Raw genomic sequence first — 16701 nt, forward strand, 5'->3', positions numbered from 1 at the left:
TCGGTAAAATTTAAAAGTAATTTCAGATGGCAACTACTCTAAATATTTAAAGAACTTACGGAATGCTGTTTCTGAATTGATGAATAATATGAAATGTCGAGATGAGCAGGCAAAGCGTCGGCCATATTGCCTAATATTAATTCCCACCGAACCCCCTCGGACATAGAGATATATCAAGCAGTTACGTGCCATGTTTAAACCAGTGAAAGTGTGACATTTCAGTATTTCTTAATACAGAGCTCTTCTTCTCCAGGAGTTCAATATAGTCTAAAATAGCCTGACCATCCAGCCTTCTTAAATTACTGGCATCTTTCATAGTTTCAGATGCGTACATCACGTAACTTTGCAGTGGCGGATCCAAGGTTGTTGAGAGCGGCCCAAACGGTCGGGGTCTGGCGGCTTCCACGTTTTGGTTTTAAAAACATTATTTTGAGCAATCCTAGCTATACTTCACATATTATAAAATCGCTGAATAAAAATAAAAACAGAATTTCTGTAGTTATACTATTTTGTTTTAAAATTGCACAACAAATGGAAGGGGGGGGGCCTCTAAATCCGCCAGTGCTTTTTTATTTTAGATTTAAATCCATACAATTAACGTTTGTCATAAACTTTACATAGTATTTCCCAACCTCTCCTTTCGCTATTCTACGGTAAATGTGTCTATCTTTGGAACTCTTTCTATAGTATATTTGATATCCAAAAAGTATTAACACACGGCCAATACTTATTCGTAAAAGCATGTCAAAAAGAATTGTGCCTAAAAGTTTATGTTCTAAAAAACTTCAAAATCTTTGGGTAATAGTAATATAAATAGAATTCAACTCCTATCCTATCTAATTAGCATAAAATTCTCCTTAAAGTAATAAAAACGCCAGTAAATACTACAAAGCATCTCTATTGCTTTAAGCTATTTATTCATATAAAACAAAAAGCAATCTTATTTCTATTCTAAGTTTGACAATAGGTCTTAAAGCCTTTTTGTCTCTCATGGGTTTTCTAGAATAGAAATGCTACGAGATATTAATATTTAAGAGGTTACATTACAAAAACGACACCCTATATGTTTACTTAATTCACGTCGAGTTGATTTATTCTCCAGCATTTACGGTGTTTTATTAAGTCAAAAATAGACTTGTGCCTAAAAGAAGAAAAAGACGTGTGCCTAAACAGAAGAAATGCGGAATAATTTGGTTTTTACTCTGGATTTAAGTTGTCAAATTCAGTTTGTTGAAAATGTTTTAAATACACTAAATATCTATTAATATTTACATTTTCAACTGTCTTTGTCTGTGATAACATTACGAATTAATTTTGACCCCTAAAACACAACAACTTCATAAAATATGAATGCACAAAATGGACGTGTCTTATAGTATAACCGAAAAACGTTATTGGCTGCTGCGCCGCGCAGTAATACATAGCATGTGCTACATAAAAAATATTGGTTTTAAAATGATATTGTTTTAAAGTGTACAAATTGGAAATAATATGAATATAAGTAATAAGGAATCATTTTTTATTGTTATGAGGTGATAAAATAGGTCGGAGCGTAATCAAATCTATCATAAAACCCCTTCGGGCTATATTGGATTTGACCACGCCCCGACCGAAATCATCATCTCATAATACTCGAAGAATGATTCCTTATTCCTTAGATAAATTGATACTGAAATTACACGGAAAAACTCTTTCTAATTCTTTTTTCGAATTGAAACAAATATTGGCAGCTCTATAAAAACAGAAGTTCAGTATTTATCTGTAGGTCACCACATTTTGTATATTTCATTTTCGTTTCTTATCATTTAAACAGGTACTTTGTTATGTAATACACGCAATGCTAGTCCAAAACATCTTATTCTCATCTCATCGCATTTCAAGCCCAATACCTCAATATCTAGGTTATTTAAAATTTATTGGAAGTGAGCAATAACACATTCAATGTTCTATGACATACAAAAATGGTTTTTTTTTATTATCATCGGTAGAGTTTTTTAAAAATTCATTCTAAGTAAACATTATCCATAAGCTATTGTAAAACATATTCATATTATGGAACAATCGTTTGTGTCCATAGTTACACATGTTGAAAAGCAGGAATCAAACATATCATCAAAACCGGTAGTTGGTACCTCTTAGATCCACAAAAATACCCGATATGATGAGTTAACCAGCAGGGGACAATTAAAATGTGTGCCCATTAAAACTGTGAAATGATGTCCAATAAACGTCCGACAAAGGAATGACTGTCAGAAATTAATCACCTTTTAGGCAAACATCGCTTTAAAAAGGAAACCTTTCATGTATTAAAATACATGGCCTACATATGCTTTTTAATTGTTTTTATAACATTTAGTCAATGTAACTGCTAGCCTACCATGGACAGAGCATGAAGATAAATCTTACTTTGATCCTAGTATACAAACAGCTGCCGAAGCAGGTATATCATTACACAATCTAGCCAAAGGCAGGATGGATTAGACAAGCATTAAGCATTTTTTTATGTTCAATTAAGGGATCAATCTTGACTATCAAACCCTTAAACCCCCCCCCCCCCCCCAAAAAAAAAAAAACAACAAAAAAAAAAAAAACAAATAAAGAAATTGAAAAAAAATGCTTTATTGTCAAATTCACAAAGTTTGTGTTAGTAATTTTCTTTCGAATATCAAGCAGATGGTGAAAGACATGTCATACCTTTTTTACACGAGAAGTTAGAAATCTTTGTTATTTTACCCGAGTGTATTTCTGCAATTCTGTAGTGTGAGTTACCGTTCGTGCAAGATTTATCAATACGTAGCAATTGTCATGTGTAGGTATTGTTCAAATCCCAAGCAAAATCCTTCCCTAAAATTTGGTTATTTCAAGTTGAGAAGTTCTTTTCGGACATATCATAGACACACAACAATCGTTTAATATTTTCCCAAGATGATTGAGAAAAGATTGGGACACGCTTTTGCATCTCATAATTATGTAGAATTAAAAAAAAGATAGTTCAGGTTTGTTTATAAAGTCCTAACTGTATATTTGTTTTTAGTAAAGAATCAAAGACTGTGATTATTTCTGTGTACATTTTTCTAGCGTCAGTTAAAAATACTGAAGGGGACTAAATTATTGCACCTATGTCTGCATTTGACGTGAACACATTTATCAATATCTATATAATTATGATATAAGTTATTTATGGTCGGAGAAGTTTCTGTTTTATTTTCAATTTCAATGCTCAGTTATCAGCTTGTTAAAATTGTCCTTATTAATCTAAACATCGTGATGTATTGCATATATTGCATATCTAAAAATTCATTTCAGTATTTTTTTAAAGCATTATTTATATACTTGTCTATTTGTATTCTGTAATACATGTACATTACTTTTAATAGCCTTTTTTCGTTCAAATAGGCATTAAATGGATCTGATTCTTTAAACGCAAGATACGACAATGGTTTTTCAATTATCAATCATTGCCATTTATGACCCAATGACATTGTTTACAATAACATTGCCATTAAAACTTCGTGCAAACTATGTTGTTTGATATCAGCAAAAATCTATTGTTTGCTGTGTGAAACATATTCTAAATCTAGTTATCCAGTTATAGTCTCCTCTCTTAAAATTTTCTCTTTAATGTTTCAACACTTTTTGAAAAAAGGGAGGAACCAGTTTGTGCAAAAATATTTTAATTGTATGATAACATAACTAAGGATCAATGTCGGAAACCAAAAACCATGAAATACCGACCTATCCAGCTGCTACGAGGTCGATAGACGTTGTATTGTGAATGGATAATTAGGACTCTAGATAGATATTTTTTTCTGAGTATTTTATGTAAAGTATTGAGTCGTCTGTTTTTATGACAAACATGAAATGGGAATTTTAGTTGATTGTGGTTTATACTGCGTTTATGACTTTTAAAAGATTAGCTATAGATTTCCTAATTTTAAGCACAAATGAATTTTAAACTCTGAATTTTATTTTTCTTCGATCTACCATTTTATCGGCTATCTTTCTAAAGCGAAACTGATCAAGTACCAACACAAATGTCATAGTTTTAGCTTCAGCTTTTAGCTCACCTGACTCAACTGAACTTTTCTGATCACATTTGTTCATGGTCCGACTGTCTGTCTGTAAACGATTTACTTTCTTGACATCTTCTTTAGTTTTACATCGTTAACTTTACAAATACACATAAAAAATTAAGGCAAATACTAATTTGTGTTAAAAGCTAAAGAAGACAACATGTATGACATTATACATGCATATTTTATTACGGTACTGTGGACGTATGGCGATGACTTTAGGTCATACAATGTGGATTTCGCCTACCGCTGATATTCTCGCCATATGATACACTCAATCAACACGATGTGTAACAAAACTAATAAAATATTATTTGTTAAAAAGATTTATTAAAACAATAATGAAAAAAAAAACAAAATGTTTTTTAATTACCTTTCAAATTACATAATGATAAGTATGCTATTTTTTTGATAAACATGTTGCAATCAAAGCTATGGAATCAGCATGCTGTATCGGTGATATATTTCAGAGGACACAGCAGTCACTTGTCTTAACAGGTAAACGTCTCTCTCGTACCTCGTTGATACCGATTCGAAAACGCACCAGTCGGGTGAATTTATTACGTCACCGACAAAGCCATGAATGACGTCATGAAGACCAAGCACAAGAAGAAAGGTGTGTAATTCACAAAGCAACTGTTTGATAGATCGGTGGAGAAATTTTAACGATTGAACTTGTTCTGAAAATGGCAAGAACGACTTTTCCTCTTGTAGTACGCTTCCAATAATTTCATGTATTGTTTTTATGATGTTGTAGTCTCTGTGTAGATCAACTATCTGCAAAAATGAAGACAGAGAGGCAATAAAGAAAAAGCAGTATAGCTTGAATTGAAAATGAAATGCTTCCATTTGATTTAAGATGGTACATGTATGGGCTACATGTCGATATTAATGTGGATAAAAAGACATTATGATCAAAATACTTTTACTGGTTTAGAAATCATTTTACAATATTTGACCAAAATACATGTTTTAAAAATTTCTGGAAAGGTCACTCAGATGGATTCCAACTCATGACGTACAGATTGGTGGTAAACGCTCTATCCCACTGCACTTCACTTTTAGATAACAAATTAGGGAAAGAAAACATTTATATATTTATACTTAGTTTTATTGTTTATTTCGTCCGGAAGTACGTCATAAGGTGGAGTTGTCCCAAACCATCTTAAATTAATAGGGAATGACTTAATATTCTTAGCAAACACTGACAGAAACCATATCTTTTCAGCTATATTTCATAGGGATGTTGGATATGTAAATTGAGTATCTAAAAGAACGTTTTTTGGGTATGGTACTTACATCATTCGGCGAATCACAGTCTGTACAATGTCTGATTATTCTCAAGCAGGGCTCTGGGGTGTACAGAGACCAGTCTGATATGTATGGAGTCCGGGACGCGAGCTGTAATAAACCATTGAATGAACCATGAAAGGAGAGATAACTCTACGTTGATTTAAAACACTGCAGTTTCATTGAAATAGCCCAGTTACTTATATGAAAAACATTCTTTGAAAAGAAATCATAAATTTGATAATTATAGCTTTTTCTTGAATCGAGAAAGTTCGTAAAATTTTACAAAATTCTACTTACAGCACTTTATTTCAAATGAATTACAGGAGAAACTACTTACATATTGCTGAAAAGTAATTAATGATATCTGCTTGAACTTTAAACTCTTTCTTTGAAGTCCTCTTAATATTGCTCGGAAGTTCAACGTTGAGTTATTGTAACTATAGCAACGGAATGATGCGGTTTCCATGGATAAATGGCGACTACAGACATGAGTCGTGTGACCTTGAACATTGTTGTCAGATGTATTTAGTTTTGTGGAGTTTACGGTTTCTTCACAGTTTCTCGGGAGTCTGGTGACATTACGTAGATCTGATGGAAATTGTAAGGATCCGACTTCTTGAAGATGGAGAACAGTGGTGAACAAAGCGCAAACGATTAGCCCTATAAAAATATGACATTGAACCAATGCAAAATTTAGGGAAAAAACAGTGTTAATAATCATTTATACTGAACGAAAGGCTTTGCAGTCTTTCTTAGAATATATATTAAACATTTTAACAAATTAACATATAGAAATAAATAATTACATAGCATTTGCATGGTTTGATTATACGATGAAGACTAAGTTTCTACCTATTTTGAGGTCTTTATATACTTCTTAACATATAGTAAAAGTTAAAAAAAATGTCGTAATTCCAGCGTTACTTGAAAATTTTGAATTTCACTTTGCGTTCAATTAAAATGAAAAAAGTTTGTATCCATTGGTTAAACGATATCAAAATATATTTGTAGTTTTAATCATCTATTTGAATGGCAAACAGTATAGATATCTGCCCTCGTGCAAAAATACCAGAAATGTATTAATTATCCCACTCGCTACTGAAAGTATTAATTTTCTCTTCTTTCTTGCACAGTTTCATTAACTGTTCATTTCGTCAGTGTGTGGGCTTGTGATCAAATAAAGACAACAGCTTTATTTACTTTTTCAAGACGAAGGAAGTTCCCTGCCGTTTTCTGAAACCAAACGTAGAATTCCTTACAGATCCTTCAGTTCTTGGTCCATTGATCAAGAAATGTCAATAAGGTTAAATTCAATAGATTTCAAATCTTTCTTTCGATATTTAAAGGGATGTGAATTTTTTATGTCAACATTTTCATCAAAGGTTATTTAAATCTATTGAAATATCAAAAATAGATTTCATTTTCCAAATTCACATTAAAAAGCGACAGAGACATTCGGAAAGGAATATAGGAAGTTAAAGGTAAAATAGTTAAATTCAGATCAGTGATTAATTCAAATGAAAATCTTTTTATAGTTTCTAACTTTTTGTCGTTTAAATGAAGAAACGCAACGTCAAGACATTTTATAAAACACAGGTTTAATGTTTAGTACTGTGGTTGAAGATCATACTTTATTTAAATAGAAAATGAATCAAAATAGTACATCGTTCGCTTCTGTAGAAAACTGCCATGGATATGTATGCATATTCATGAAATTGTTCAATACAATTATTATTATCTCCTACAGATAAAACCAAAAGTATATTCCATTTATCTAAGGACCCTGAGTTTCATTTATATTAGAAGTATATGAAATGTTTGCTTGTGTGTATTTGTTTTTTAAAGTGAACATTGATATTTAAATGTTAGCTGATAAATATGTGTTGGATAAATATAGATAATGATCTAAGTGTCTGATAATTTTTATGACTTTGCATAAAATACGTCCCCTGTGTACTTCTTCACGAAACTTAAACAAAAATCAAGTCTGTCAACTACCCATATATAGTACATTAACGTAGGTGTATATGTATGCAACCTGATTTTTTTTACAATTTCATATTTGTGAAGTGACCATAGAAGCGAGAAGATATAGCATATATTAAATAGTTAATATAAAAATAAAAACTTCTTTTAATATTCCACGAAATTTGTGGGATAAAACAACAATATTATTTTTCCAAAAACGATTTATATTCTTAGTTCACAATTCAATTGTGCGACTGAACAAGTTCTGTCACTATGGGATCAGTACAGGATATATAAGACCCGTTGATAACATAATTATGATAACGTAAAACAAAGGTTGGAATGTCAGCACCATAAGGTAAAGAACTACCAAGATATATTATACAATTATTTAATGCTTGAGCAGTCAATAGACCAGAATATTTTTCCCGAGGTGCAGGGAACAGCTCAGTATGATCTATTGCCCGAGGCCAACGGCCGAGGGCAATAGATCATACTGAGCTGTTCCCTGTACCAAGGGGAAAAATTCTGGTCTATTAACTGTTCAAGCATTAAATAATTGTTTTATTACCTAATTCCTTTTTTAGTTTTCGGGGTTTACAATTTGCATATTGCAGATGGTTTTCGTGCCATTATGTAATATACATGTACTAAGATTTTTTTTCATCTTTTACATGCACAAAACCTGTTGCATGCATTACAACATCTCAATTTAATATTAGTTTACACAAAGAAGGGGGAGTCTTCAACCCATTAGATTTTAAATAGTCTTTTACCTTATATGAGGCTTTAAAACTGTTGATTATTTGATACTCTATTTTGATAATATTGAATTTGGTTTCACCAAGTACTAAAACAGCGTCTATGTAAAGGAATATTCATTCCCTGAGAACTATCGAAAGAATGTAACATTAACATAACCGCGTTCTGAAATACGTTGCCGGTCCAATAGATCGCAGTCTATTGACCGGCGGTCTAATAGATCGCAGTCTATTGACCGGCAGTTCAAAATAGACGCAAATATTTAATTTGTAATAAAACAACAAAATCCCTTTGATTAGGTAATAAAACATTATATGATTGCTTTTGATCGGTCTCCCAAATAACTATAGTTGTTTATACTCCTCTTTCGAATAATGATTCTTCAATGATGGCTCGACTTTTCAAAAATGTGCCCTGTCAATAATAAGCGCACAAATTTATTTGGGATTTGGGTCTATATATAGGATCTGTATAAATGCATATCATCACCAACCAGGTCACGAGCTATAATTGACCATGTCATTGAAAGATAAGACAATAATACAGGAATCTATTGCGCTTTTCATGGAACTTATGAACTATGATGATCGCCATTGTTATACTGTCTCTAGTGTGTTTGGCTGCCACGCAGACTCCAGGTAGAATTATTTTCATTGAAATCATGTTTATTAAAAGCAAAGCATTGACTTGGCTATAACCACTCGAAATTCAACATATATGTTTCTACCAAGCTATCGATTACTGTTACGTGTAAGGGCATGACCAGCACATACATTACATTAAATATAAATACATGTACTAGTAAAACATGACAAAAAAATCGTGGTGAATGTTTATCAATTTAATTAAAAAAACTTGTGACTTTATTTTACAGAGAGAAATTACAATACGGTGTCTTTATAGATATCCTCTGACTTTTTCCTTTGTTTTCCTTTTGCAGTATGTGAAGATAAAACGAGCACGTGTCCCCAGTACGGGCGCACTGTGTGTGCGGCGCCATATGATGGGTGGGCGCGGCAGAACTGCGCCCTCTACTGTGGCTTCTGTACAGGTACAGACGGCTCTGTGTTCCGTAACAATTTGAAATAAGCACGTGACCAGTCATCATCAACACAATGTAATATCAAATTCATATTGAATATTTAATGTTTAAAAGTTATCATACGGTCGGCATTGCTGTTACAGGATCGAATGCAATGTATTTGATTTTGATTTTGTTTTTTTTTAACTCTTTGAAAATAAACAATATTTCTTTTTTCTGTTGGAATGTAATGAAATGTATATTGTATTGTAGACGTTAGTATCATGAGATCTCTAAACACCTCTTTAATGTAATAGGGACGGTTGTTTTTTATTATGATCATTGAATTATTTATACCACAGGCGATGACCCTTTCTACAAATGATAATAAGAAGACAGTTTTGTTTCATTTCTTTTTAAGGTTTTTAATCATTCAATACTCATGAAACTTCCCGGTATTTTACAAAATTTCTTGAAAAAGAAATGTAAACCCATAAATAGTCGCATCAGGGTATTATTTCTAAAAATTTTATGATCATGCTAATGTGATAAACGTACAAACACAGTAAAAGTTTGCCCTCGAGAAGAGTTTGGTGATTTGAAAACGTATAAAACTAGGTATTTACATCCAATTTATTGAGATGTGTACCTGTTTGAAAAGAAAAATTCATATAGCATCTACTTCATTAGTACATACATGTAAATACACAGCAATATTTGTTTTGGCAGCTTCTACCTCTATACCGAAGACAACTGTGTCAGCCAAACCGGAACCGTGCGAGGACAGGATCAGTAACTGTGTAGACTATGGACACGATGTTTGCAATAATGCGACCCTCTCTCCCTGGGCCGCGCACAACTGCCGCTATTTCTGTCGACAGTGCACATGCAAGTTTATAACGTTTGAAAATGTCTGAAGATATCTCACAAAGTGTATTTTGCTGTAATGCCTGGTTGAAATAAAAACCCTAATGTGTTCTAAATTGCCCAAAAGAAAAAAATTCGAATTACATATCTTTGCAGTGTTTTCCAATTTTATGTACATGATCCTGTTCGTAATGATATGTGAACTCATTTCTAATGAGGCTACATATAATAAGAGTATTAATTTGTTTTCATAACATACAGCAGAACAATTAGCAATGGCAGACCTACACCCCTTCAAGATCGGTAAATAATGATTTGGTAATGCTTATATTATATCTTTAACTTAATTGCAATGTAAGCAACAAAAACAAGTAAATGATTCTTGTTTGTACAAAGCAAAAAAAAAAAGTCGTAAAAATTGAATATAATTAATTTACATATATTCTATCTAAACATCAAGTAAGATAGACTAAGTATTTGTGCGTTTTCTTTTGAACAATTAAGCAGTCATAAAAATAATATACGATCCGCCAGCAATCTAATCTACATATCACTTGATATACATTTTATCTAGACTGCAGGAACAAGCGAAGCAACTGTGCAGATTATGGTCCAAGTATCTGTAAGGATCCATACCAGAAGTGGGGACGGGAGTATTGTCCTCTCTACTGTGGATTTTGTACAGGTACAGTTATCTAGACAGTAGTACTCTACAATGAAAGAAAAATCCTCAAAATGAAATGATCTCGTATACAGTTACGAATTAAAGACTATTTATTAATCAAAAACATTATTTCTGTCTGTGAAAAAGCTCTCTTCAATAAAGAAATAAATCACATAAATTCTGTAATTAAGAATTGGAAACCTTCGATCGTTTATATCTTTATTATAACATGCCACGATTAGAAAAAAAACATGAAATATTTGTGAAGTTAATATAAAACGATATATGCAAATATGTATTCGCGTAACGGATAATTAATTACTGAATTACCTGCGGTGAACGATTCTATATGTCACCTTTAAGACTGCAGAGACAAAAGGAGCAACTGTGCTGATTATGGTCAAAACGTTTGCAAAGAGCCGTATTATAAATGGGGACGGGAATATTGTCCGAAGTATTGTGGACACTGCAATGGTAAAACAAGATTTTACTTACATGTGAAATATTCTTACACATATTAAAATGATGTTGATATTTTCTTAGTCATTCTATAATTTCAATATTTTTAGACTTACTGTACATTTCAATCATTTGTTAACGAAAGACAAAACTTCTTTTGTATATACCTTGCCTGGTTCAGTTTCTTCCACTACTCAAATGTTGACCACCCAACCTACGGCGACACCAGTATCTAAAACACCGGCAATTAAAACTCCTACCACTCAAAAACCTACGACACGACCACCAAGACCTACCACTACCACCCAAAAACCAACAACACCTACACCAAGACCTACCACTACCACCCCAAAACCCACAACACCTACAACAAGACCTTTCATTACCACTCCAAAACCTACAACACCTACACCAATACCTACCACTTCAGCTGTATTAACCACAACTTCAACTGCTTCCACTACTACTGCGACTGAAGCACCTTGCATTGACAAAAGACAGGATTGCAGTGATTATGGCCAGAGTATCTGCAGCAATTCAGTATATCTAGCCTGGACACTGCAAAATTGCCGCTATTTCTGTAGAAAATGCACACGTATGTGTTGTTATTTTTTTTTATTTATCATTGGCCATTTTTAGTATAATGAGGGAAAAAAATTAACAATGAATTATTACACTTTCCAGCTGAACAGTTAGCCATTGTTGATTCAAAGACTACAACCATACCACCTGCACGTATGTATAAAAGAAAATCATATTGCAGCGTAATTTTTTTAATAGTTCCCTTTGGTCTTACTGTCACTTTTCAAAATTTGAATTTTGAAATTTGGAATTGGACGATAACATGAATCTTAAACACAATACAATAAGACTGAAACATCCTGATCCTAGGGTTCAGGTTAAAGTGCATTATAAAATGACAAAAATTGAATGTTTAAAAATCTTAAAACGAACGACTGAAAAAAAATCTTTTCAGTTTGTGTTGATAAAGTGGACAACTGTCAAACATACTCTCTTACCGTTTGTACTCAGTATCGGACATGGGCAAGGGAAAACTGTTTAAATTACTGTGATTTTTGCCAAGGCGAGTACATGCATACAAAGAATGCTTATTCGATTAGCAGTATATACATTTTATAATCTTTAATTTAATGCTATTGCCAAAAGTTAAGCTTTCATTCATGTCACAGAAATAGTATAACCCTTCGTTATACAGTATACGCACATTATACGACCCAATAAAAATACACGAAATTACCTGTGTAATTAAACAAAATAATTAAGACCATTCAAAAATTTGTGAATTATATCGGGTATCTATGGCGAGAAAAGATGTGTATTGCTTTTTTTATATTAAAACAGGAAATGGACCCAAGTGCGTTGACAAAATTTCTAACTGCAACGCTTACGGTGCCGATGTTTGTACACAGCCGCAGTATCGCGCATGGGCAGCAAGCAATTGCAAATCGTTTTGTCAACTGTGTAAGTATTTTGACGAAAAAAGAATGAGATCTTTTTCTCGAACTACGCGTATACCTAAATTTGCGTCTCTGCAAAAGAATGTACGAAAGATTAATAATTTGATAGCCTTCACATGCTGTTATGCCTTAAATGAAGTTCAGTTTAATACATTCTAAAAAAAATATATGCTTTGAAATATAAGAAAATTATCTTTTGTCAAGTGCTTGAATTCAGGGAAATCTGGAGCAAAGTACCAAGTATTTGATGGGAATTCACTTGGTTAGCATTACTAAACGAATTGGCAAAGGCACATCTTTCACTCATATACTTTAAAATTGACTTCTTTTTCAATGTAATGAAGATTTCGAACTTCTCTTCCAATTTTTAAAAAAAACTTGACATTGTATTCATTTTGAAATTGCACTTACCTGAGTAATAAGCACTATTTTGAAATCGATGTGAAAGCTTTTTTCAACACTTGTACAACCTAATCAACATTATTCTTATTAATGATTACTGAATTGTAGGTAATGGGCAAAATTCAACGACCGTTCAGCCTTAACACCAATATGACGTGCAAATAAAGGATAACGTAAATGTTATTAAAGGAAAATGTAAAATTATCAAGTTATGCATCTATTATGAACTTGAATGACGACAATTTTGGAGGACGATAACACATGAGACCACATGCTTCATTATATAATTAACTCTTATTCGTTTATGTGAAGATCGATCTATTGAGAGCGATTATGAGAAAATAACGCGTTAAAAAAGGAAAAAATGACTTTGGTTTAAATTTTTAGATATTATTATACAGTCTCTAGGAGTTAAAACAAATTATTCGTTTAATATTTAGCACAAGCGTATTTTCTTATGTTTTATAACGATTACACGTCTTTGATGCATACACATGTACATGCGTTTGGATTTCAATATTGATTAAATACATTCTAGCACTCGTTGCTTATCAGAGTTTCTTTGAGTTAAAACTGTTGACAGAACATGTCTATAGAATATAGATATCGTAGAGAATACCTGTCTATAAATAACGTAGAAAGAACCTGTCTATAGATTTCGTAGACAGTAAAATATCGTAGACAGTTTATGGATAAAAATATCGTAGATAGTGCATGACTATAGATATCGTAGACAAAACATGACTTAAGATTTCGTAGACAGTACATGACTATAGATATCGTAGAAAGTGGCTGTCTATAGAAATTGCAGACAGTACCTGTCTATAGATACATGTTTAGTAGACAACACATGTCTATAGATATTGTAGACAGTACCTGACTATAAATATCGTAGATAGTACCTGGTTATGTATCGTAGACAGTAACTGACTCTAGATATCGTAGAAAGTATCTGGCTATATATCGTAGACAGTACCTGACTATAGATATCGTAGATAGTACCTGGTTATGTATCGTAGACAGTACCTGACTATAGATATCGTAGATAGTACCTGGTTATGTATCGTTGACAGTAACTGACTTTAGATATCGTAGATAGTACCTGGTTATGTATCGTAGACAGTACCTGACTATAGATATCGTAGATAGTACCTGGTTATGTATCGTAGACAGTTACTGACTTTAGATATCGTAGAATAGTACCTGGTTATGTATCGTAGACAGTTACTGACTTTAGATATCGTAGATAGTACCTGGTTATGTATCGTAGACAGTACCTGACTATAGATATCGTAGATAGTACCTGGTTATGTATCGTAGACAGTTACTGACTTTAGATATCGTAGATAGTACCTGGTTATGTATCGTAGACAGTTACTGACTTTAGATATCGTAGAATAGTACCTGGTTATGTATCGTTGACAGTAACTGACTTTAGATATCGTAGATAGTACCTGGTTATGTATCGTAGACAGTACCTGACTATAGATATCGTAGATAGTACCTGGTTATGTATCGTAGACAGTTACTGACTTTAGATATCGTAGATAGTACCTGGTTATGTATCGTAGACAGTTACTGACTATAGATATCGTAGAATAGTACCTGGTTATGTATCGTTGACAGTAACTGACTTTAGACATCGTAGATAGTACCTAACTATAGACCCCTGAGATCTGACTATAGCTTCATTGCACTGTCTACGGGATGTTTTTTTTTTTTTTTTTTTTTTATTTGCATTTTACAAATTCAAACATACATAATTACTATTAAACTGATGTCAACTTCTTTTTTAAATATTATAATCACTCTTTCATACCACTTTCATTCATACACTCATTCAAAAATCAAAATTAAATGAACCTGAGGTTGTATATTAAATGATTAATAAAAATAATAAATGAAATAATAATATTCGTAGCAAATTCCACCTCTGTAAAATATAGGTATACAATTATAAACAAAAGAGATCTTCCCACTGTGACCAACATTTTTCAAATTTCCTAAGTTGAAATTTTTGAACCCATGCATATTTCTCTATCTTGTATTTAAAACTCAAATAATATAATAGATCAACATAGTTTGGAATCTTATTCTGCTTCAAACATATATATATGAATTGTTTTGTATATAAAATTATGAAGTTCACAGGTTTATTGTCTACACTTAGAGAATTTTCTCCAAATAGTATATTGATAACATTGAATCCAACCCTCTTTGTTGTTTTTCTATATATAGACATACTAAGATCATTCCACAATGGTAAAACATTAATACAACTAAAGAATACATGTTGTATTGTTTCTATTTCTTCTTTACAAAAAGTGCAACAATCATTTGTAATGATCTTGATTTTTTTTAAATAATAGTTAACAGGAAGAATTCTGTGTAGAACTCTGTATTGCAGCCATTGAACAGATGTATCGTTAGTTGTCATAAAACATATTTTGAAACAGTCTTGTATGCACAAATTTTGTTCAAGTGGTAATTCATTATTCCATCTTGATATTGCAGTTGGAACCGCTTCAGTATAGTTCAAAATTTTATAAATTGCCTTGGTACATTTTTCATTCAATAAAATCACTTCAAAATACATTGGTAAAAAAGGAGTACAATTTTTTTCAATATTTACTCTTTCAACAAACACTGATTTTAAAAACTTTGAAATAGCGCTAATAATACTGTTGTATTGCATGACATATATATCAGGCAAGTTAAACATATGTAAAAAATTATCGTATGTCAAAAAAGCTCCATTTGCAGATAAGAAATCTCCAACTAACTTTACACCATGTTGGTACAATACATTAATAAAGAAAGATTTATTGGCAACTGTAATACAAGAGTTGTGCCATATTGGAACATTGATAATATTTTTCTTAATATAACCAGGCTGTTTGTTTAACATGTTCACTACCTGGTGCCATGATTGAAAAACATCTTGCCAAAAAACATTATTTTGTTTAATCATCTTTCTTATAAAATCATCCCCAAACTCTAACATTTTCATAGTAACATTTTTGCCGTTAATTGCAAAAAAAATATCCATCCATGGTTTGTGTTTGAGAGTTAACCTTTTAATCCATGAGCATTTGAGAGAAGAAACAAAATTATGGACATCCAGCATTTTTAAACCACCTTTTGTGTAATCTTGAGTAACTATCTTTCTTTTTACTTTATCACCTTTAGATTTCCATATAAAATTAAATATTGCTGTATTCAATGAGGATAAAAATGCTTTATCAGGTGTGGGTAGCGAAATAAATAGATGATTCAATTTGTCTACGGGATGTTAATTGACAAAACGAAGCTAAATACGACATAAATTATCATAGAGGATAATAATGTTGTCTCTTCATTAAACAATAAAGTAACGCTAGGTATAACTACAGTTTACACATACCCACTGTAAAAAGATAATGAATTTAATAACTTATCGTTGATTTTGCTAAAAATGAAAGTAAAGAACTAGATATGATATGAGTTAAATTTGGCCCCCATTATTTGCCATTTTTTAAAGTGTTTCGGGTACAATGAAATGTAATGTTATTTTTTAGAAGAGTTGATGTATAATATATATTTTTCACATATTTATTTGATTTAATTGCACTCACTGGCAGTAAATGACGTCAAAAGTGACGCTATTTCTATAACTTAATCAAAATTAGTCAAAAATTGACATTTTTCTGATCTTTTTATGAATGGGAAATATAG

At 32.0% G+C, this 16701-nt stretch overlaps 2 protein-coding genes across 2 annotated transcripts; one reads left to right on the forward strand and one right to left on the reverse strand.

Moving 5' to 3' along the window:
• Positions 1-4439: 4439 nt before the first annotated feature.
• LOC128179420 (uncharacterized) lies at positions 4440-6020 on the reverse strand. Its single transcript, XM_052846830.1, has 3 exons — positions 5704-6020; positions 5373-5474; positions 4440-4850 (listed from the first exon to the last, which is right to left on the reverse strand). The coding sequence occupies exons 1-3, from the start codon at positions 5830-5832 to the stop codon at positions 4506-4508; spliced, it is 576 nt and encodes a 191-aa protein (XP_052702790.1). The 5' UTR covers positions 5833-6020; the 3' UTR covers positions 4440-4505.
• A 2564-nt stretch (positions 6021-8584) lies between these two features.
• Positions 8585-13536, forward strand: LOC128180988 (integumentary mucin C.1-like). Its single transcript, XM_052849221.1, has 11 exons — positions 8585-8734; positions 9037-9147; positions 9847-10005; positions 10246-10287; positions 10559-10669; positions 11012-11122; positions 11289-11702; positions 11792-11842; positions 12084-12191; positions 12470-12589; positions 13096-13536. Exons 1-11 carry the CDS (start codon positions 8677-8679, stop codon positions 13128-13130), a joined length of 1320 nt encoding a protein of 439 aa, XP_052705181.1. The 5' UTR covers positions 8585-8676; the 3' UTR covers positions 13131-13536.
• Positions 13537-16701: the final 3165 nt, after the last annotated feature.

This window comes from Crassostrea angulata, chromosome 4 (assembly GCF_025612915.1).
Source record: "Crassostrea angulata isolate pt1a10 chromosome 4, ASM2561291v2, whole genome shotgun sequence".
Taxonomy (NCBI): Eukaryota; Metazoa; Mollusca; class Bivalvia; order Ostreida; family Ostreidae; genus Magallana; species Magallana angulata.